Source organism: Suricata suricatta, chromosome 10, assembly GCF_006229205.1.
Source record: "Suricata suricatta isolate VVHF042 chromosome 10, meerkat_22Aug2017_6uvM2_HiC, whole genome shotgun sequence".
NCBI classification, from domain to species: Eukaryota; Metazoa; Chordata; class Mammalia; order Carnivora; family Herpestidae; genus Suricata; species Suricata suricatta.
The window spans coordinates 9,590,942-9,613,993 of NC_043709.1; the positions used below are offsets into that span (position 1 = coordinate 9,590,942).

The 23,052-nt window shown below is 57.7% G+C and overlaps 2 protein-coding genes across 2 annotated transcripts in view; one reads left to right on the top strand and one right to left on the bottom strand.

Moving 5' to 3' along the window:
- The window catches only part of SOX10 (SRY-box transcription factor 10), an 11,189-nt gene extending 1,918 nt beyond the window's left edge, over nt 1-9,271 (top strand). Inside the window, 3 exon segments of the mRNA XM_029955414.1 lie at nt 1-291; nt 4,751-5,016; nt 7,319-9,271. The exon segment at nt 1-291 is cut by the window's left edge and continues 203 nt beyond it. Of these exon segments, the coding sequence (XP_029811274.1) occupies nt 1-291; nt 4,751-5,016; nt 7,319-8,022 (1,261 nt within the window). The 3' untranslated portion in view covers nt 8,023-9,271.
- Nucleotides 9,272-13,112: 3,841 nt separating this feature from the next.
- Nucleotides 13,113-23,031, bottom strand: POLR2F (RNA polymerase II subunit F). The gene is made up of 5 exons (XM_029953555.1): nt 22,901-23,031; nt 21,239-21,308; nt 18,020-18,150; nt 13,763-13,834; nt 13,113-13,291 (listed from the first exon to the last, which is right to left on the bottom strand). The coding sequence occupies exons 1-5, from the start codon at nt 22,918-22,920 to the stop codon at nt 13,201-13,203; spliced, it is 384 nt and encodes a 127-aa protein (XP_029809415.1). The 5' UTR covers nt 22,921-23,031; the 3' UTR covers nt 13,113-13,200.
- Between the last annotated feature and the right edge of the window lie 21 nt (nt 23,032-23,052).

Below are 23,052 nucleotides of genomic sequence, written 5' to 3' on the forward strand. Positions count from 1 at the left end.
GGGGCCCGGCGAGCTCGGCAAGGTCAAGAAGGAGCAGCAGGACGGCGAAGCGGACGATGACAAGTTCCCCGTGTGCATCCGCGAGGCCGTCAGCCAGGTGCTGAGCGGCTACGACTGGACGCTGGTGCCCATGCCCGTGCGCGTCAATGGCGCCAGCAAGAGCAAGCCGCACGTCAAGCGGCCCATGAACGCCTTCATGGTGTGGGCGCAGGCGGCGCGCAGGAAGCTGGCCGACCAGTACCCGCACCTGCACAACGCCGAGCTCAGCAAGACGCTGGGCAAGCTCTGGAGGTGAGCGCTCCGACTCGCCTCCGGGGAGCTCCCGCGGGGCGCCCTAGCTGCGGGTGGATTCAGCCTAGACGGGCACCGCCCGGGCCCTTCTCCTGGGGGGCAGCCACCGCTATGATGGGACTGGAAGACCAGGTGCGGGCTTTGGGCCCGCCCTTCCCCCCACGAGTACCCTCTTAGGGTTGCGCTGGCTTGGAACCTCTGCGGCCTAGGAACGGCTCCCCACCCGGGGCAGCGGACCGGAGGGCGCCCCCTCGTGGTTGGAATCCTGTCGATGGCAGGCGGAGGGCCTGCGCTCCTTCCTAGGGGAGCGAAGGCCAGAGGGAGGGGAGGGTCCCGCGCGCCCCACACCAAAGGCCTTCACTCGTGGCTTTCATGAGCGCACTCAGCCCCAGTGGTCAGGGGGGATGCCCGGGAAATGCTGGGGAAAGAACTGAAGGCCTAGCTGGAGAGGCAGGGAAACTGAGGCAGGCAGCCAGGTGGAGAATGAGGGGGCAGTTCAAGGAAAACAAAGAATTCAGACAGGAGTGTTTGAAAGAGTGAGGGATGGAGAACCGCCAGGGACAAATCTGTCACTATAGGACCCCGTCTTGTCCCAGCTACCTTCACCATGCCTTCCTTAGCCTACCCTTTTCCGGGCTGGGGTTGGGGGGAGGAGTGGCTCTTCATTCCCTAGGGAAGAGGACACACAGAAAGAAGTCTCCCAGAGCTGCCAGGCCTGCCTCTCTCTCTCTCTCTCTCTCCCAGTCCCAGCGCCATCTTCTTCTCCAGGGCCCCACCCAGCATTGAGTAACTTCCTACCCCTGCAGCTCCAGAGCTGGAGCTGGGAGCCCTGCCCAAGGGGAAACCCTGGCCCCTTCCTACCCAGGGCCCCTCAGAGTCCCAGGTTCCCTGGGGCCAGACCTCGGGAAAAACATGCCCCCCCCCAAGAGAAAGTCAGGCACCCCTCACCTCAGGTCTGGGGTTCAGCCTGGCCCCTTGGGATATGTTGAGCAGGGCAACAACCCCCTACATCAGGGCAGCTCAGAAAAAGAGCAGGGGCTCCAGGAGGCCACCTGATTCCCCACTACACTGCCCAAGAGACAGGCCCATAAAGGCAAAGGGACCGTAAAGGCCATGTCACAGCTGGTGGCAGAGCAGGGCCAAACCCAGGTCTCCTGATTCTTCATCTAATGGTCTTCCCCACACTGTCCTTGGTGACAGTGGTGGGTTACCCCTTTGCTCTAAGGTATGGTCAGGAGTTGCGGGGGGTATAGGCAGAGACGGGGAGAACAGAAGTGAGGCGCACCTGAGTTTCAGGAGCCCACCTCCCTCCTGCCGCTGCCCTCCCCACGCCGGCCCCAGCATTATGAAGATGGGTTCTAGAAGGCCAAAGGTGTAGGGCAGTAGAAGAAGCAAGAGGGCCACCAAGAGACCACGAGGGATTCACTTCCAGCCCAGGGGCCTTGTCCGTGGCCACGTGTTTGCTGGTGGTCTGGTGCTCCTTCAGCCCGCTGTGTGGACCCAGTGGCTCCAGCTCTGCCCAAGAGTAGAGGTCAAAGCTAGCTCCTCTGCCCAAGGAGATCCATCCACACCTAGGTGCGGGCTCAGCCCAGGCCAGTTTGGTACAGAGAAGAGCAAATGAGACACAGCCAGGCGGGAGGGAGACAGACAGACCGAGCAGGCCCTGTGGGTTGTGAACAGACCACAGCACCCTCTCAGTGCCAGCCTCAAAGCAAGGACAGACCCTCATGTCTCCCTCACCCCACTGCAAAGGATTCAAGACTTGGACCTTCCATCATCCCTGTCCCTGTTCCCGTTCCTCCCACCCAGAACCCTGGGACTGGTTTCTGGCCACCATCAATTGGCCTCAAGGGCAATGCTAGAGTTGGGCCATCAGGAAAGCAGGCACCGCTTGCTCAGGACCCAGTCCCAGGGCAGGAGGGTGACTGGACTATGACAAGGACCAAAGGCCATGCCCATACCTAGTGGGCTACCTGGATCCTGACCTGGGGGAGGCCTGAGAGGCATCTGGAGACGGGCTGGGCTGGCCAGTCCCTCCAGGGCTCCTCCTGAAATCCCTCCCAGGCCGGCAGGAAGGGGCGGGGGAACTGGAAAACAAGGGAAAACAGGGGCCCTAAACCTGAAAAGAGAAACACATGCAAACAGACTGTGGCGGGGAGGGGCTGGAAGTAGGTTGGGGGCAGACACCCCAACATCCAGCATCCAGGTCCTGGCTCTTACGTGGCCTGGCTCTGACGGTCCTGCTAACCTTCAGTGCCTGCCTGGGAGAGGGTTGTTACATCCTGGTCACATGGTGACATCGTATATTGGTTGATTTGCCTGGAGAGAATAGAGTCAAGACACTAGAAAGGGGGTCATGGGCTGGAGCCCCTCCAGACCCCCAAGCCCACAGACCCCTTCCCTGATAGGAAGAGCAGACAGAGCAGCAGTGAGTGCCCCACTTTGGAAGCCCCCCCCCAGGGCTGGTCAGGAGGGGTGTCCAGTTTTCCGGGGGTGGGAGAGAGAATGCCTACCATCTCCCGTCCTCTATTCCAAACTTGAGAACGTAGAAGACAGAGGCCAGGTGGCAGATGAGGACTGGGTTTGCAGTTAGAGCTGTGGGTGACGCAGGGGCCTGCAGGGCAATAGCTGAGTGCAGCTGGCGCTGGGGTCAAGATCAGATTTGAGATGGTTTCCCCGGTGGGGCCACTGGATGGGTCCGGGGTTAGGAGGGAGCCAAGGGAGCCGAGGTCGGTGTGAGGTCAGGGGGTGGCACTTGGAGCCGGGCTACCCATCCAGGTGGGGGAGGGGGGACCGCAGGTGAGGAGTCTGTCAAGGTTAGGGTACTGCTGGGAACTAGCATGGGAGGCGACAGTGAGTGCCCAGTGAGTGCGGTACTGGAATCTCCCTTCTCTTCTGGCCTGTGCCCCCTGCCCTTTTCTTGCTGAGTCACACCCTGTGGCCAGCTCGACAGAGGGCACAGGGAAGATTTGGGTGGGACAGGAAGCTTGGTGTCCCTGGCCTTTCCGGAACCTCTGTGCTGGGGTCTCTGGCTCTCCCCACCCCCAACACACACACACCCCTTAAGGGCCGGCCCCCAACCACCGCTCTGGCCCAGCCTTACAGGGGCCTGGCCTCCGGGAAGAAGGCTGCTGCCCACTCTCCCCGCTGGGGCACTGCTCTGGGGTCTCCATCCCACCACTCAGGCAGAGGGACCGCTGGTGAAAGCTGGGCTCCCTTAGGCTGGGTGGCAGCAGCCTTGGGGGAGGGGGCAGCCTGGGAAGCTAAGCCGCACAGGAATGCTGCTGCAGGCTAGGAGGTGCCTGGTGTGACCACCCCCTCCCATCCTGGGCAGGAGGGAAGCCCTCCTGCTGACTGGGAGAAGAGGGCACCCACTGGGGAGAGGGTGAGCAGCTGGAGAGGCCCTTTGGGCAGAGGGACAGAGCCGTGCCCACAAAGGCCCTCGGGTGTAGGACTCTTAGGAGTCTGTTCTTTCCCTCTCAGGCCCCTCTGCAAGGTACCCTGTCCTGCCTTCCTCGCCATGGGGCTGCCACCCCCTCCACTGCCCTCCAGCCCAAGCCAGAGGCTGGAGCTGGGAGGGCAGGGGCACTGCCTTCAAGGCTTTCCTCCAGGCTCCGTCGCAGACTGGGGAGAGGGTCTGCTTGCCTCTGTCCCAGGGTCTGGGGAGAAAGTCTAGCCTCCTCTACCCTCTGTCACCCCCTGGATGGGGAGATAGGCTCTCTCCCAGGATGCAGTGACCCCACAGAGGGAAGGGGACTCACGTCTTGACCTTCCAGCCCCACCACGCTGGAATTCACAAAATGAGCACGCCAGAGTTGGGAGGGCCTCCCCCAGCAGCCTTGGCATTGACACGGCACCCATTCCTCAAGATGCCCACCATCCACCCCCAGGCCCAGGGCAGAGAGGGCCACACCCTTGGCCAGTCCCACACCCAGGGATGTAGGCATTATCATCCGCATTTGACAGGTGAGGAAACCAAGGCTCGGAGAAGTGATTTGTCCTCTGTCACACGCTAGCCAGTAGCAGAGACTGGGCTCTTCCCCCCTCACTGTGCTGCTTCTCAGTCATTTGCATACCTCCAGCTCCAGGGAGCTCGCCCCCTAAAGAGGTAGCCAGTTTTCTACCTGCAGACCGCTTTGATGACGAGAAAGTTTTTTCTTTCCTTGAACTGAACGGTGCTCTACGTCCCTCGGATGCTCTGTTCCTACCACTAACTCCATCATTGGGGCGGGGCTGCCAGGTGCAGCAGCCTAATCCCTCTCTCACACCAAAGCTCCCAAGTTCAGGGACAGAGATCACAGCCTTCTGGGCCTGTGGTTCCTTGGGCCTCCCATCTTCCGGGTTTGTAAAGCAAAGAACTGGGCCCTGCCCGCTGGGCTCCCCATCCAGGGACCTCATTTCTTCTAGAGTAGATAGTCATGCGGTCCCTCTGCTGTCTCCCCCAACTGTACCGCCCCAGGCTGCTGAACGAGAGTGACAAGCGCCCCTTCATCGAGGAAGCTGAGCGGCTCCGGATGCAGCACAAGAAGGACCACCCGGACTATAAGTACCAGCCCCGGAGGCGGAAGAACGGGAAGGCGGCCCAGGGGGAGGCGGAGTGTCCCGGAGAGGCCGAGCAGGGCGGGGCTGCCGCCATCCAGGCCCACTACAAGAGCGCCCACCTGGACCACCGGCACCCAGGAGAGGGCTCCCCCATGTCGGACGGGAACCCCGAGCACCCCTCAGGTGAGCGCTGGGCTGATGATGAGCTGTGGGGGGTGAGGGGAGAGCCTGGGCACTAGGGAGTGGCCAAGGCTGGCTTCCATGAGACTCTGATGGCCCATCACCACCCTGGGCACTGAGGATGCTCACCGGGGGGCTGTGCACTTGCCCCAGTGGGGTGCAGGAACCCAGAGGGAGCTCAGTGGGAGTGGAGGCGCCAGAGGAAGTGGCCGGGCACAATGGCTCTGGCGGATGGAAAAGGGCGCGGCTGCTGAGTGAAGGGGCCAGTGAAAGAGGCCGCGGAGGCCCAGGGGTGAGTTACAACAGGGAAAGCAGAGACAGGAGAATTTCGGGAACCGGGAGATCAGAGGGAGGAGAGACGGCTGCCTCTTTCCCACCTCTCAGTCTGGTGGGGAGCCAGACCTACACACATCTTGTTTCATTTCCTTAGTGAAATTGACAGTGGACATTCACTGAACACCTGTTGTGTCCCAGGCACCCTGACTGCCTTACTGAGTGTTAACTCAGTCACTCCAAACTCTGACTGGGGCAGCCACACTGCCTGGGCTCCGACGTCAGCTGTGCGTCAAGTTATTCCCACTTCTCAGATGAGAAAACAGAGAGGAACTTGCCACATGGCTGAGGTCTGAGCGCAGGCAGCTGGACTCCGGGGGCTCCGCTGGTGCCCGTGCCACCTTGCTTATGTTCACACAATGTACAGAACGCGCTACACAGGCTCAGGCACGTGGGAAGGCAGCGTGAGCACAGTTCTGCCTTCAGAAGGCACACCTGGCATCCTCCTTTGTGCCAGGCCTGGGAGCTGACGCCAGGGGCATCAACAAGAGACGCCCCGGTCCCTGGCATTGGGGGTTCACAGTCTCAAGGGAGGAGCATGGCTGCGAACAAATGAAGGAAGAAGAAACAAGTGTGCCCGAAGCCTGCGCCTTCCAGAAGGAGGCCATGTCTGAGCCACTTGGTGTTATGTTTTACTGCTAAGGCAGCAGGTCAGAGAGGCATTTCCCACAGTTAAGTGATAGAGGCAGGATTCAAACCTAGGCGGGTCTCTCAAAATCCAGAGCACTTGGCCAAGGGCAGGACTTGGCATTGCCTCTGGTCTGAAGGGGGCGCAGGGAGGCACATAGAAATGCCCTTGAGGAGCCCCTGGTCTCATAGGAGCCCCTGGTCTCAGACTATGGACGGGTTCTCTCTGATGGGTCCCACCAGTTCTCCCACACACATGTATGGACACATGTGTGGACTCAGGGACACACACACACACACATACACACACACACACATCAAAAGACCCTGGACCAGGTACAGAACAACTATCTCGGGCTATAACTGTGAGCGTGGGCTTTTCCTTGGCCTCCAAGGCCCAGCTACCCCTCCTCAGCGAAGCTTCCCATCCCCAGGACAGGGTGGAGGGAGGGGGGCTGCTTCCTCTAGTCTCCTGAGCCCTCTGCCTACCCTGTAACTTCTGATGCTGCCCTCCACTACCGTGTGGGTCTCTGGATCTCCCCCAAGACTCTGAGCTTATGAAGATAGGATCCACTTTATGTTTGTAAATACTGTGCCTGGCACACTGCCCACCTCCCCCCCAAGCATCTGGCGAATGAAAATGTGAATGAGAAAATAGACATTGGAACAGGGGTGGAGCAAGTCAGCTATCTAAGTGTCCTCCTGATCAAGCAAGGAAAAGCTGCTGGAGGGATGGGGGACAGCACAGCTGGGCACTGTGCTGGGGGGAGGGGGGAGGCCTGTAGATCTTGGCCGGTGGGGCGGAGTCAGAGAGAAGGCTTCCTGGAGAGGCACTGAACTGGCTTCAGGAGGAGGGATGGGGCCGGAGGGGACACATGGCTGTTTGGGTCCCACCTCCACCCCCCCATGCCCCAGGAGGAGGGGAGGAGGGCCAGGCAAGTTAGCAAAAGTGAAGCAGTTAAGAACAATGAGGGCAGGCGAGGCCAGCAGCAAGGAGAGTAGGCCAGTGCACACCCTTATCGACAGCTAAGGGGGCAGTGGGAGCAGGGAGAAGGCAGATAGGAGGAAGAACTTCCCAACAGAGAAGGCTTTTCAAAGTGCAGCAAGCCTCTCCAGTGGATGAGTGACCAAGGGAGCCCCGCTCTGGGTGAGGGACAGGACAGACCAGCCCTAGACCATTAAATGAGTAAGTGCCGACTCGGGCTGCCCAAACACGGGAAACCCACAAGGTCATGCAGTGAGCAGCCCTGGGCCTCCTGGAGGTGACTCTTTCCGAAGGCGAACCATCAGATCCAGAAGCTTCTGACCTAGCTTCCCACTTTCTGTCTGTCTCCCTCCCACCCAGGCCAGAGCCATGGCCCACCTACCCCTCCGACCACCCCAAAGACAGAGCTGCAATCGGGCAAGGCAGACCCCAAGAGGGATGGGCGCTCCATGGGGGAGGGCGGGAAGCCTCACATCGACTTCGGCAACGTGGACATCGGTGAGATCAGCCATGAGGTAATGTCCAACATGGAGACCTTTGACGTGGCTGAGTTGGACCAGTACCTGCCACCCAACGGGCACCCAGGCCACGTGGGCAGCTACTCGGCAGCTGGCTATGGGCTGGGCAGCGCCCTGGCTGTGGCCAGTGGACACTCCGCCTGGATCTCCAAGCCACCGGGCGTGGCTCTGCCCACGGTCTCGCCACCCGGTGTGGATGCCAAAGCCCAGGTGAAGACGGAGACCGCGGGGCCCCAGGGCCCCCCGCACTACACCGACCAGCCGTCCACCTCGCAGATCGCCTACACCTCCCTCAGTCTCCCCCACTACGGCTCCGCCTTCCCCTCCATCTCCCGCCCCCAGTTTGACTACTCTGACCATCAGCCCTCAGGACCCTATTATGGCCATTCAGGCCAGGCCTCTGGCCTCTATTCGGCCTTCTCCTACATGGGGCCCTCGCAGCGGCCCCTCTACACGGCCATCTCTGACCCCAGCCCCTCAGGGCCCCAGTCCCACAGCCCCACACACTGGGAGCAGCCAGTATATACGACGCTGTCCCGGCCTTAAAGGGGGCCCTGTCATCACCACCCTGCCCGGCCCCTCTGGGTAGCATGCCCCGTCCCCCAGCCTTTGTGCCCTGTTCCTCGCCCATGTCCGGCCCGGTGGTGGCTGTGGCGGAGGCTGCAGAGGCTGACAGCTGAGGGAAGGCTTTCTGTCTGGCTCACTGCCTTTGATGACCCCACCCCATCCTATCCAGGCTCCGGCCCAGGGCAAAGCCCTGAGCCACTAGGCTGGGCAGAGGAGAAGGAGGTTGATTGTTGCCCCTAGACTGACCAATGAGGGGCCGCACCTTCCCCCCAGGAATGACCCTCATCCCAGGACCTGAGAAAGACCCACTCACCCTCCTCTGGGGATGGGGGAGGCATCCGGGGTTGGACGGGAACCCGAAGCCTTGCCGTCCCTTGCGCCCCTGTCCGTGCCCTCATGGAGAATAGGGGCCTGACAGAACCTGTGCCCCGTGTGCCTAAGAGCAAAGCCAGCCACAGACCTGCACAGTGCCTGCGGTGGGCTATGGTGGGCTACGTCTGCCCTTGGCGGGTGGGCCTGAGGACAGCTCTGAAAACCTGGGAGGGGTGGGGTCTCCGAGGGAGGTCTCCTTAATCCTTCCGCTGCTGCCCCCTCCTGCCCCCTCCTGCCCCCTCTGCTTCCGAACACAGGGAGGTGTTGGTACAGAGGCGCCCAGATGCAACTCTGTGCCACCAACCTCGTTCTTCGTCTAACGGAGAAAGAGGCCCCGGCCCTTCTGCGCTCAGGCCTCCCAGACCTTGAGGCCCAGCCCTGAGCAGAGGCAGGGCTCCAGGAAAGGGATCAGAGACAATTCACAGGGCCTTCCTCCCAGGCTCCCCGCCACCTCGCCCCTCACCAGGCTCTGCGGTCCCAGCTCCGTCAGCCCCAACTCCTCCGGCTGCCCGGAGCCTTGTAGGCGCTCAGGCCCCAACCCTCAGCTCCCAAAGGAGACGCGGGGGCCTGGTGCCCAGGCGGCCAGCAGCAGGCTGAAGCCACTAAACTGACATGTACATTCTGCCCTGGCCTTTTGCCCTTTGCCTCCCAGTGGTATCTGAATAAAGTATGTAGCTCTGTCTGCCCCTACCTTCCTGTTCTGCAGCCCCCACAGTCCACATGTAACTCATTACTGCCCCCTCTTATTTATCTCAGTAGCTCCCTGGTCCCTCGCCCCTCTCCTAGGTACTCCAGCCCCTATTAACTCTGCATTAAGCCTTCCACATAATAAAAATTAAAGGTTCCGGATACCTGCTTGGTGGGCCTGACCCGGCCTGTCTCTTGGTCTCTTATCCCTGAACTGTGCTTCCTCGGATGCTCCCTGGGAGTGGCTAGGGGTTGGAACGCAAAGGACAGATGATCCCAAGGTCTCCTCTCTCCCCTGAGAAGGTGGAGGCAAGGCAGGGTAGGGGGGACGGCCAGCATCCCCGTGGGGTCAGCGTGAGCTCGGGGTTGAGGCCTCGGCTGGGAGCTCTCCCCCTGCCCAGCTGTGCCCATATCACAGGTGGGCCACCTGCTGTTGGGCAAGAGCACCTTCCACGGAGCCCCTCTTACCTGCCAGCAGAGGGGAGGCAGGAGGGTGACTGGAAAGAGGGGGGTCAAATCTGACATCTGGCTGTCAGCCCAAGGGCCTGCCCTTTAGGATGTGTCGATGGGCCTTCTCTCACCGCGCCCCTCTCTGTGCCCCCTCTCCCTCAACACACACACACACACACACACACACACACACCTTGGTCCACTCCAATCAAGCCAAGTCTTCATGGCAGCTCCCTGTGTCCGGGTACAAACCCAGGACGGCCACCACACAATCTAATCTTCCAGTGTTTATTCCCTAAGAGCTCTCCCCTCGGGGAAGCTCCAAACTGTGCTGGGGAGGGGGTGCGGGGTGCAAGGAAACCTCGTTAGGGCCACGCTCCTCCCACGGATGGCCGTGGTGGTTGGAAGTCTTCCTTAGACCCGGCTTGTAACAGCCGAAGCCACCACGCACTGAACGTTCCCTGGCCAGGTGTGCTGCCAAAAGTGGTTTCAGCCATTCGGGCCTGGGAGCAAGTGGATGCACTAGTCCTCCCTATTTTCCAAATGGGCAGCTGCTGAATTTGATGCGAAGAAGTGTTGGTGCCGGAATCCGAAGCCAGTGGCCTCCAAAGCGCGTGCTCTTAACCACCGTCTCTTTCCCCTGCCCCTGGTGTGCGGGCAGGCGCCGCTTCTCCTGGGAGCTGGCGACGCGTCTTCTGCTCCAGACCAGCACCCCCAGCTCCCTCACCTGTTTCTTCTGTCCGGGGGAGCCCCAGCCCCTGGCCTCCTAGCCAGGGTCTGGGGTGGGGCAGCGAGCCCTGAGAACTAGCTCCGTCCTCCAGGCTGGCCACACTCCCATCTGGAAGCTGCATCATGTGGGCCCTTTGGGCAAGATCAGCCATGACCATGGGCTCCGGAACTACACAGAAGCTATCTTCTGGGGTCTTCATTGGTTGTGTTGTGGATGAATGCAGGAATTTCTGCTGATTTGTAACAGATTTCATCTTTTTGGATCTGACCATTTCCCCACTTCTATTAAATCTTGGGATTCTGAATCCAACTTATTGGTGCTCCTTCTGAGCTTTATGGATCTGCAAACTTGAAGATCCGGACTCAAGTCAGTAATACAAAAAAGGCTGAGATGAAGCGGGACAGGCCCGTGTGCACCACTAAAGAATTCTCCATCATCAGTTCTATTATCTACGCTCTTCTGGGAAGACTCTCCGATCAATTTGGAATCTAATTAGAAGTACATGGGGTGCCTGGGTGGCTCAGTCGGTTAAGCGTCTGACTTCAGCTCTGGTCATATCTCACAGTTCATTGGTTCAAGCCCCGCATTGAGCTATGTGCTGACAGCTAGCTCAGAGCCGGGAGCCTGTCTTAGGATTCTGTGTGTCTCTCGCTCTCTCTCTGACCCTCCCCTGCTCATGCTGTCTCTCTCTCTCAAAAATAAATAATATTCAAAAATTCTTTTAAGTACAAACTTCTCCATTACAGCAGTAGGCATAGACTGGCCTGATGCCTTGCTAAAATCGAGATCCGCTCTGTCCTACCAACCTACCAGACCAGTAACCTTTGAGAGAAGGAAATATGGCTCACTTGGTGATATTCCTAGAAACCCTGCCAGCTCCTGGATCTCCTATTAGCTATGTGTTTCTAATATTCAAGTATTCTAAAATATTCTAGAATTTTGTTAGGGATCAATCAGTACTAACCTTAGGTGCTCATAATGTTTACAACCTGCCCTTCCCCCTCTATTGAAAAGCAGGTCCATTTCCAGTCCGTTCGCTGCTCCTGCTCTCGGTGGTGTTGGGGACAGAGCGAGTGGGGCAGCAGGGTGGAAGGGAGGGGCCACACCGAGATGAAACCACCACTTCCAGGACCCTGCCGCCTCTCATGAGACTGGAGATGGACTGGGAAGTCGCTGGGGATACGAGAGAAGAGGAAGTGGCCCCAGGGAAGACCAATGACCCTGGAGAAGTGGGAAGATCTGGCTTGTGCTCACCGCGTAGACCCCGGGGGTTTGGGTGTGCTTGGGCCTCAGTAAGGCAGTGGCTCCGTGGGCACAGAGGTGGGGCCACACGTTTCTGGGGAGGACTGAAGAGGCTCTGCCCAAGCCTGGCCAGCTGAGCAGCAAGGGATGGACCCCATGAAAGAGGAGCAGAACAGGAAGGGGGACAGGAGGAAAACCACCCCTTTTCCCATCTCCCTGACACCCTATCCCCTAAGGGTTAACCCCCTACTCCCTCTCCCAGTCCCTTCCCTCTTCCCCCGCCCAAACCCCATCTCCCTTTAATCACATCTGATACTGAGCGGCCCAGCGGAAACAAAGAGACCATTTAGAGGATCGGGGCCGAGAAAGTGACCCTGCACTCCGGGGCGGCCGCCTGGACGCCAGCACAAAGGCGGCATTTCAGAGCTGGAATTTCAGCACCCAACTTGATTAAAGGACTCCACAGGCTTGGAGGAGGGAGGAAAGGGGTGCGAAGTCCACTGCTCCCCAGATTAACCCTTCTTCAGGGCGGCAAACACCCCTCCCGCTCCCAGGGAGGCTCATCACTGCCCCTCTGCCCGCGGGGAACCCACCCCATGCAGAGGTCAGGCAAACCCCCTCCCTCCTCTTCTTCCTGGAAGGGGGGCTGGCAGCAGAATAGGGGTCAAGGCTGGAATATTCAGGGAGCCAACTGTTCCCTCTATCTTTGCTGGAGTCAGGATGCACCCTCTCCCTGTCCCCTCACCGCCCCCCCCACCGCTCCCAAGGGAGAGGGGAAGCAATGTGATTGGTCTTACTGAAAGCTGGGTGAACAAGGGGTAGGGAACCGGACCCAGGAGAACCTAGGGCAGAGCAAGGGGCGCTCCAGTCCCGACTTAATGTCATACCTGGGACCCAGGAGCCCTGTTCCCCTGCCCATGTCACCCCAGTCAAGGCCTCGGGGGAGCACGGGCCCCACACAGAAGGAAAAGGACACCTTCCAGAGGTGGGGACAGAGAGGGCATGGCCGTGGCAGACCAGAAGGCCACGGAAGACAGTGTCCAGGGCAGAGGCCTGGGGAGTGAGGACAGAGCGGGGGACAGGGATGGGCAGGTGTTGGGTCCCCGTTCCAGCTGCTGCCTCTGCTGCCTCGCCCAGCAGGGCTCTGCCTGGGGAGGGCGGGAGATCACTGCATCCCCAAGCTTCCTGCTGGGCCACTGGCTCCTGAAAGGGGATCCGAGCCCACGATAAGAGGCTCGAGGCAGGTCCTCAGGAAACAATGGGTGGCTTGATGAGACCTGCTCTGTGATACTCCTGAGAAGGGAGAAGCCCCTGCAGCCAGTCCCCACTGGAGAGGAAATTGGGGGTTTCCGTGGCAACCAGTTCCCTGGGCACAAAGACCCGTCTGTCTGCTGGGAAGGCAGCTGAGGTGTCTCCCTGCACCGGCCTTTGCGCCGGGGAACAGGGAGCCGGAGGGAGGGATGCAGGGGGCCTGCACAGAGTAAGGCCCCCAGTGCTTCTGGAGTTGACAGGCACCCCGTGCCGGCCGCCAGGCAGCAGGGAAGGAGCGGGTGGGCAGGCATCCCAGAGAGCTGAAGGCAGAGCGGGGTGAAAGGTCCAACAGTTTATTATTTACATGTATCAAGAGCACGAAAACCAAAAGCAGGGTGAGGCACAGTCAGGAAGGCGACTCCAGCTCAGTCGGTGATGATGAGCTCGTCTACCCCCCAGTCCTCGTAGCTCCCGTCCGGCAGGTAGCGGCGGATGATGATGGGGATCTTTCGGGCCCTGCGGCAGGGAGAAGGCACACGTGGGCGAGGCCTGGCGACCCCAGCTCTACAGCAGAGGGGACGCCCGGTGTGCAGAAGGCAAGGGACAGGGAGTCTTAGCAGCATCCTCTGGGGACTAGACGTGGAAAAGCAACTGCAGCAAGAAGAGGGTCCCTGCAGCCCTGGGCGGGGGGGCGGCAGCTCTGGAAAGGCTCTGCCTTTCTAGGGCTGAAGCAGGCAGGAGGGCAAGTGTGGAGGGATCCTGGGAAGGCCAAGTGCAGCAGGAAGAGGCAGCCTCTGACAGACAAAGCCCCCCCCCCTTCCACCCCCACCCCCCTACCTGGCGAGCTGACTCCAGAACTGAGGACCTAGAGGAACAAGAGCCTCCCCTCGCCAGCCAGGGGGGTGGGGGTGGAGGTGCGAAGCGGGGACCCCGAGCGATGGCGCGCAGGACCCTGGGGCAGTGAACCATGACCTCTGGAAGACTTACTTGAGCTCTTTCATGGCGATGAGCAAGGGATCGGTCTCCCCCTCCAACTCCACCATCACGGGGGCACACATCCTGTAGGCACAGGGACAGGTGTGGGGGGAGAAGGGCCCAGCAGGAAATCAGGGGGCTCAGATCAGCACCCTGGCCCTCACCTAGAAAGGTCACCTTCCAGGGAGACAGGCAGGCATGGGGGCGGGGATGCGTTCAGGGGCGCTGCCACGGTGAGTATAGAAGTGGGAGCCAGGAGGCTGGATTTAAATTCTGCCTCCAAAGACACTGGGTTTCTCTCCAAATCTCCGTATCCTCATTCGAAAACGGGAGACAAAATGTCCTGCCTCACCAATGGCACTAAAACGTCACTAACAAGCAAACACTCACTAGGAACCACATGCTGTTCTCAGCTCTTTCTGTAGATGATCCCATGTGAGGCGAGTACTGCTGTTATTTCCATTTTACTGAGGGAGAAACTGAGGCACAGAGAGATCCGTCATCTGCCCAAGGTCACACAACCATTTGAATCCCGCATGTTCCTGGCCACTGTGCTGTAACACCTCCCACTAACAGGCTGAAGCCCCATAAACTTAAGAGAGGGAGTGTGAACAGGACACACGCGCGCTTTCATCTCCGGGCTGCGTGGCGTTCCCCCTGTCAGCTCCCCTGCCAAGGACAGTCCCCAGAGCGGATCCCAGACTCCTGAGCCCAGCAGCCACGGCAGAGTATTCCAGCACAAAGGAACGGCCAGGCAAAGGCCCGCACTAAGCCAACTCCTCAGGCCTGCCTCAGGGCCCTGCCAGCCCACTTTCCTTCTCTACCCTGGCGACAGCCCTCGGCGTCCCCTGGTCCGGCCTGCACGCGGGACCGCGATCAGGCACGCGCCTGCTTGCAACAGCACCTTCTCCTGCTACTTGCCTGCACTCCTCCCACGTTCCCGCCTTGCCAACCCCGCGGGTCCCTGTACGTACCCCGCTGTCCCCCTTCTGCCTCCTCGTACAAGCTCTTCCTCCCCCTTCAAGCCTGGGAGCGGCTCAAACGTCTCTCCTCTAGAAATCATCTGCCCGGGAAATGGCTACTCTGGAAACATCGGGACTCAATCTCCCTGCACGGCTGCCGCTCATTTGCAGTTTTCTGCATGAGACAGGAGCACCTTGCGGCCCAGGGCCACGTGCCCAAACCAAACTGCCTTTCAGAAGGGGCTCTGAAAATGAACACGAGGAACGCCAATCCTAGGCCTACCGCCTAGGAAGCCACCATTCATGACTGCAGCACAGCTGATCCCAGAGGAGCCCAAACCTGACAATCCTCAGAATTACGAGGAGAGCACGCTATAAAAATATGGACTTGCGGGTCCTGCTCCAGACCCCCAGAGCAGGAATTCTAGCGAAGGAGCCTGAGAACCGGCTTTGCAAAGCTTACCAGGCGATTCAGACCATCCGCCAGTGTGAGCCACCAGTGTGCCCATGGAACGTACGAATCTTACAACTGTTTTGATTTCTGTTACTCCTAAAAGCCTGAACATTTCACAGCAACTTTCCCTGTCCCTTCTCGAGGATGTAAATTCTCCCCCCAAATTTAAAGCTTTAAAAAATGTAGCAAAATGTTTTTCCTGATCTGCCTACACCTTCTTTCTTTCAAGACATGAATAACTCGAGTTCATTCATCCAGCCTTGTGCAAACAACATGCGGATCTGGAGTGCGCCCTTAGGAGTGCCTGGGTGGTTCAGTCTGTTGAGCGCCCGGCTTCAGCTCAGGTCATGATCTCACAGTTCATGGGTTCGAGCCCCATGTCGGGCTCTGTGCTGACAGCTAGCTCAGAGCCTGGAGCCTGCTTCAGATTCTGTGTCTCCCTTTCTCTCTGACCCTCCCCAGCTCGCGCTGTCTCTCTGTCTCTCAAAAATAAAAAAAATTTAAAAAAGATAAACTGAGTGCACCCTTAGGTATTCTGTCTGCACCAGAGATCCCACAAACTTGGCAATGATCCTCAATAAGCGGCTGTGGCAAGCACCTGCCACCAGGTGGTGCTAATAAACCAAACTGAGACTTCATCCAAAAGCTCCAAGAAATGTTTGTGCAGCGCCTACCGGGCCTGGCACTAGGGGACAAGAATCAGCTCTGGGCTGTCTGCGGGCTTCCAGCAAGCTGCGAGCCACCAGACGGCGTCCTGACCCTTAACTAGAAGGGTACAACGGACCCAACTAAGCCAACCCGAGCTTCTCCCCCAGAGCAAAGCAGGACACCGGTGGCAGAGTGCTGACTGTCCGCCTCCAAACTGCTACGCGCCCCGCATCGCCCACCATCGCATGCCGATCCTCTGAGCCTGTCACTCAAGGCACCAGTGGCACCGTTTCCAGCCCATGCGCCCCGGGTGCTTGCTTTCCTCCCACCACGAGCCACGCTTGCCTGCCTCTCCTTGTGCACCTCTGGCACCTGCGACACTGGCAAAACCACCTGCCCCTCCCCGTCCCCTCTTGGATTCTAATCCTTTCGTGAGGCTCTCCATGTCACCCCGACGACAGCAGTCCCTTTTGTCACTTCTCTTTCTCATGCCTTCTGGAAGGCACTGCTCCCGGATGCCTGGGGTTCTGGCTATTTGTGAGCCATCTCACAGACACCTGGAGGACCAGGGGGGACGGTGGCCATCTGGAATCATCTGTCTTCGCATGCCCAATGGGTGCAAGCCCAGTACCTCGTTCAGGGCTGGGAGACTTCAAGCTTGCAGACAATCATTCTGTTTGCTTGAAAAATAAGTCAGAAGTGGTTCTTTCTGCTGGGTCATTTTTAGCTTAGACAAGCACTGCCCACTGGCACGTTCTGCACGATGGACATGTCCTCTCTCTGCACTATCCGTTACGGAGCCCCTGGCCACGGGTGGCTACCGAGTACCTGAAATGTGGCTAATGAGACTGAAAAGTTGACCTTTGAATTTCACTTAATCTCCCTTAACATAAATGGCCATGTGTGGCTTGGGGCCACCACACTGAGGGTGCGGACCCACAGGATCCCGACCCAGCGATCGCAACTGCCATGCGCAGGGCAGACCTAATCCCACCCGACCCGCCAGGCGTGCGAGCAGGCTCGGGAGAGGCCGTACTGCTTTAAGGAAGGTGAGGAACAGGGCTGCCCCGCCGCAAATCCTGGCTCGCAGGGGACACAGGGTCATCCTTAGCCCAAGGAATGAGGGTGACAAGGCCCAATGCTACTTGAAACCAAAGGCGGGAACACATGGATTAGAGTCTTCTCTGGCATTCGGGACTCCACAAAGCTGACCCCAGCTTTTCTTTGTAGCCAATTTCCTAGGATTCCCTACCTGAAGCACCCATCTGACCAGAGAGCCACCGTTTCCCACCCCAGCTTGTAAGATGTTTGGGGTGGGGGAGGGGTCACTTCCTCAGCCTTGTGCTTCCCTGGGGAGGACACTCTATCAGCGTAAGGAGTGGCACACCTGCCACGTACTCGCTTCCCCGCAGGAAAGAGGAGTAACCCCTGCCCCCCCGAGAGGGAGTGTGGAAGGAAAAGCGGCCATGGCCCAGCATCGCCAGTCCCCACTTTCTCAAAGCTACCCGCCTACAGACAGGGTGCTTTCTGGCCTGTTCGCCCACAGCCGTGGCAGGCAGCTGGCCCCTGCTAACGCAGCCTCTGGGCAGCAGCAGCCCCTCTGGGTGACAGGGTGGCTACGAAGTCATTGGACATTTTCGTGTTCAGATGACGGAATCACCTGTCCGCTGACTAGTTCCTGAACCTTCTCTTTCTTCACCTGGCTCCAAACTTAGGAGAAAGGAAAGGCCGCTCCGTGTTTTTGCTCCTGCAGCCTGGCCTCTGCGTGGAGGCCCCCACCCCCCCCAACTCCTCAGGGCTGGCCGCAGTCCACCTCGGGTCAAGAACCCCCTTAAGCCGGACAAACAGGTACGGCTGCAGCAGCCTGACCCACCAGCCCGCAACGGTCTATGGCTCCCTGAATTCACACTTTTTTTCTTATTCATTTTGCTTCACCAACCCAACAGGCACTAAAGTTCTGCATTTTTACTGTTTCTATTGTCCTGTCATTTGGCTCCTGAGACGTTCATGTCCTACTTCTCCTACTGGATCACAAGCCCCCGAGGGCAGGAGTCAAGAACGGTGCCCGGCATGGAGACAGCACCTCCCCTTTTAGCACGCGAGAGCAGGGAGCGTGTTTTCAGGTGCTGGCTGGGCCACGTCCACAGCCCGGAGGCTGGCTGCGGCCTGACGCACAGAACGGATCGTGAAGGGGCACACACTCACGCGATCTGGAGGGCGCGGGTGCCCAGCACGCGGGCTCGCTCATACTTGGTCATGTACGGCGTGGTGATTCGCTTCTGGTTGGCCTGCGGCCGCTCTCCAGAGGGGAGGATCTCAACGTTCTCCTGGCCCTCCTGGACACCAAGAGAGAAGAGAGGGAACGTCTCGGGTGTCTTTTCGGGGTTGAGGGGAGGGACGCTGATGACAAGGATTACGATCACCACTACCATCACCGCTGATTATGGGCCAGCACGCACACCTCCCTTCATCCTCGAGATAACTTTCCGAGATGGGGATTCCAGGGCCTGGCTCAGAGTGTTAGCTCACTTGGTGTTAGCTCAATGTCTCGGACCCAGGAAAAGACGAGAACCATGACTGTGATTCCAGAACCAACTGCCTCACCCGGAAGAGAGAAGCAGACGGCCTGGAGATGCGGTGGCCCCAGAACATTAGCCGTATGCAAAGAAGTCCTTCGGCACAGACAACAAATCTCTCTAAGCAGGAAGCTAGGAGTAAGCGCCCCATCTTTCAGACAGGGTAACTGAATCGACAGGTCAAGTGGCTTAAAAGTCAAAGTAAAGGAAAAGATATACATGTACTCATGTATTCAACAATTTACTTTTTTTTTTTTTAAGAAACAACGCGAGCAGGGGAGGGTCAGAGAGAGAGGGAGACACAGAACCTGAAGCAGGCTCCCGGCTCTGAGCTAGCTGTCAGCACAGAGCCTGACCCGGGGCTCAAACCCACGAACTGTGAGATCATGACCCGAGCCGAAGCCAGATGCTTAACCGACTGAGCCACCCAGGTGTCCCTCAGCAATTTACTTACAAGGATCTGTCACGTGCCGAACATCATAAAGGATGGTAAGACAGAAGCAATGCATTTCCACCATCAAAGAATTCACTGTCAGGGGAGGAGACAAGACTAAACCAACAGGCAGACGCTACAAAGGGATGCAAGTGTATGATGAAGTTCACAAGAAGGCGGGGGACGTCAAACTCACGCTGGGGGTCAGGAAGACTGGTCAGAGATGCAACTTGAACACCCCTAGAAGGAGGACTGGGGGCTGCCAAGCCAATGAGAAAGAGAAGGGCATTCAGGGAGGTGGAGTCGCAGGCACAAAAGCACAGCTGTGGGAGAGAATGTAGGGTGTGAAGTACGATTACAGCAAAAGGTTCGCCAAGGGTTTTAGGCAGGAGTATAAATTCCCTAATAAAGACTTAGGGGCGCCTGGCTGGTTCAAGGGATACAGCATGTGACTCTTGATCTCCGGGTCATGAGCTTGAGTCTCATGGTTGGGTGTAGAGATTACTAAAACAAACAGAAAGAAGAGAATTAAATCAACAAGTATTTCTTGAGCGCCTACTACGTGTTCGTGTTCTAGGTGCCTGAAATAGAAGAGTAAGGCAAATAAAAATGTTTTCCCCTATAGAGCTCACATTGTTGAGAGACAACAAAATTAACAAGTAAAATATGTAGTATAAAAATTAAAGAGGGGCACCTGGGTGGCTCAGTTAAGCGTCTGACTCTCGATTTCGGCTCTAGTCACTATCTCACGGTTCATGGAATTGAGCCCCATGTGAGGCTCTGCACTGACAGCATGGAGCCTGCTTGGGATTCCCTCTCTCACTCCCTCTCTCTCAAAATAGAGAAATAAACTTAAAAAAGAAAAAAAGATTGAAAGGTGTCCCTATGGACACTCTGTTGAGAATATGCCGTAGAGGGCAAGGGCAGAGGCAGACCCTAGAGGAAGATGAGCAGCAGCCAATCAGGTAGGCAGGTAAGAGGGACACGGTGGCAGCATGGCGGCCAGGCCAGCGGAGTGGCGGGAGGCCGAAGGCAGGAAAAGCAGTAACACGTTTCCACAGCAAAGCGAGTCAAGAGCATGACCGCCTCAACCAGGCTGACGCGCTAAGAATGGAGGAACAGAAACAGGGCAGTGGGACCGTGGGCAGGAGGCAGAATCAACAGAATAGAGATGGTGGGGGGACAGGATCGGGGAAAAGGTTTCTGACTCAGTGAATGGGCGCCTGAGATGCCACGCAGAAAGAGAAAATCCAAAAATGGGGGCTTCGGCTTCCAAGCCTCCAAAAACGGAGGGGTCACTCCCTTTCCGGAGGCATAAAGCACTTCCGCCTCCATCTGTCATGGGACAGAAGCCCTGTCACTCATGGGATCAGCAACCCATCCACCTGGTCCCGTAAGCCAGAAACCCAGGGTCACCCCGGTCACCTCCCACTTTCTCAGTTCCATCTCCAATCCACCAAAATACCTCTTTCGTCCATTTTCTCATCACCTAATTACTAGCACCCAAGTCCAAGCCACGGGTCTCTTGCCTACATGGAGAGAACCTCATGGCGTCTGTCTTTAACTGCTGCTCCTCCCCCACTCACTTGTCACTTGAGGCCAGAACGCCCTTTCCTTGTTTTATTTTTTTTTTCATTTATTTATTTTTGACAGAGTGAGAGAGAGTGTGAGCAGGGGAGGGGCAGAGACAGAAGGAGACACAGAATCCGAAGCAGGCTCCAGGCTCTGAGCTGTCAGCACAGAGCCCGACATGGGGCTCGAACCCACAAACTGTGAGATCATGACCTGAGCCCAAGTCCGACACTTACCCAACCTCATGAGCCACCCAGGCGCCCCTCGGAACGCCCTTTCTAAAGTGTACCCTGGATCGTGCCACTCCCTGGCTCAAACCCTGTCGTGGGGGCGCCTGGCTGGCTCAGTCAGTAGAGAGTACAACTCTTGATCTCGAGGTTGTGGGTTTGAGCCCCACAGTGGGTGTAAAGATTACTTTAAAAAATAAATTAAAAAATCTTTTAAGAAACTCTGACACTTGTTGGTGTCTTCCAAGTGCCTTTAGGCTAGAAAATCCTGCCTGATGAAAGCCTTTACCTTTCCAGCTTTATCCCAGGTCACTCTCCCCAAGGCTCCTTAAGTAAACCCTGCCCTCAGGACACCTAGCACATAATAAACAATCAGCTCGGGCTTGCTGAACGAATGAAGGTCATCTTTCTGCTCATCCGTAAACCAACTGCCCCAAAAGCCACGGGCTATGGGCCACCAACCCGGACTGCAACACTGCTCACTCTAAGTGGGGCCGCTAGTGCGGGGGTGGGGACCTGACCAAGCGGGGGGCAGATGTATTCGGGCAAGGATCACTGGCCGGGTTAGCTGGCCGCTTCGGCTGCAGAGAAAGGGAGTCCACATCTAAACACTGACCTCCTCGGCATTCTCCAGGTCACCTAGCCCTTCGTCCTCCTCCACATCATCGAAGTCATCACCATCAAAACTGTACAAAAAGAAGATGTCAGTTAGTTGGAGCATCACTTACTAGAATCAAAGGCAGCAGACACCTGCACTTCCCTCGATATGTATAACTGGCTCAGTAAATAACTACTTAACGAGTGACTGGAACTTCTGCTCCATTTGACTCCTTCATCCTTCCCCATCAGCCCCTAACTTTTGCTAGGACTCATTCATCATCACTGTTTCCCTCTCTACTGGATCATTCCCATCAACATACACATGTAGGTATTTCCTTCTCTTAGAAAATAAACAAAATTTATTTCTCTTATCTGCCCCTCCCCAGCAGAGCCCTATTTTCGCGCTCCTCTTGGGAGCCGATTTCATGACAGTTGTCCATCTTCTGTCCCCAACTGTGTCATCATCTCACTCCAGTAAGGCTTTCGCCTCCACGGTTCTAGAAAAACCAGCCTTCTCAAGTCCATTAACGGCTGCCACGCTAAATCCGATGTGACAATTCTCGTTCTCATTAGCTTAGTCTATCAGTTGGCACACAAAACCACCCCCCCACACACACCAGGTCAATACTCTCTCCTCGCTTAACCACAAGGACACCTCTCCCTTGGGGTTCCCCCACCTCACCAGCTGCTCCCTCTCAGGCTCCTGTGCTCATTTCCCTTCTTGTCCTACAAGCACTTGATCTGGAAAGCTCTAACAGTCACCAGCCATTTCCTCTTCTCTACTGACACTCCCCTGAGGTCCTCCCCTGATTCTTAGCTTTAACTCAAATACAGTGTCCTTCAGGGGCCTGGGTGGTTCAGTGGTTGGAGCGTCCTACTTTAGCTCAGGTCATGATTTCTTGGAATGTGAGTTCAAGCTCTGCATTGGGCTCTGTCCGGACAGCTCAGAGACTGGAACCTGCTTTGGATTCTGCATCTCCCTCTCTCTCTGCCCCTCCCCTGATCATGCTATGTCTCTCTCTCTAATATAAACATTTAAAAACTTTCAAAAAATAAAATAAAACACAGCATCCTGTATTTCATCTATATACTGCTGGTGACTTAACTATTTTTATCTTCAGAAGAGCCCTCTCCTCCGACCCCACACATCAGAAAATCTTTGGACTCGAGCTTCAAAATCGGTCCAGAATTCAAAATCACCTGTCATCGCCTCTACTAGTGCCACCCCAGTCCAAGCCACGACCTTCTCTCACCGAGATGACTGCAACCTTCCCAGACCTTTACCACCTCGCCGGTCTCTCCCCTGGATTACTTCTACACCACATAACTTCTACCACGTACTCTCACATGGCCCGCATGATCTGTTTATGGGCCTGTCCCCTCTTCTAGAAAGGGCGCCCCCCGTGAGCAGAGACTATGCCTGATTCACCTCAATACTCTCATTACAAGCCACGGAGCCCGGCTCGCTGGAAGTCGGCTGAAAGACCTTTTCAAGTGCTCCCCGAGCCGGGCCTCTGGACGGATCCTTCCTCCTGGGTCCCCGCCCTTCTCCCCTCCGGCTCCGCCGGCCCCCTCGGCATCCGCAGTCCCCTCAGACGGTGCCCTCGCGCCTGGCTCCTCGGCCCCCTTCGACCCAGGCTCCCGCTTCACCCGCCCCTTCCCAAGCCCCCGCGCTCACTTGTCCTCGTTATCGGACATGACGCCGGCGCCGCAGGGACCCCACGCCGCGCCAGGGACCCGCGCGGACACCTGAAATCAGCGTGCCTCCACCTCGAGCGGCGCCACGCGTCTTATGCGCCTGCGCCGTGACCCAGCGGCAAGTATTTCCGG

Bases quoted from the DNA above. Each gene is read 5' to 3' on its own strand.
- POLR2F (XM_029953555.1), bottom strand. From the start codon at position 22,920: ATGTCCGATAACGAGGACAA. The intron at 18,151-21,238 runs GTCAGTGTTTAG...CTTGGTGTCCAG, and splicing joins ACCTGGAGAATGCCGAGGAG to GAGGGCCAGGAGAACGTTGA. The intron at 13,835-18,019 runs GTGAGTGTGTGC...CTGTGCCTACAG, and splicing joins ACCCGCGCCCTCCAGATCGC to GATGTGTGCCCCCGTGATGG.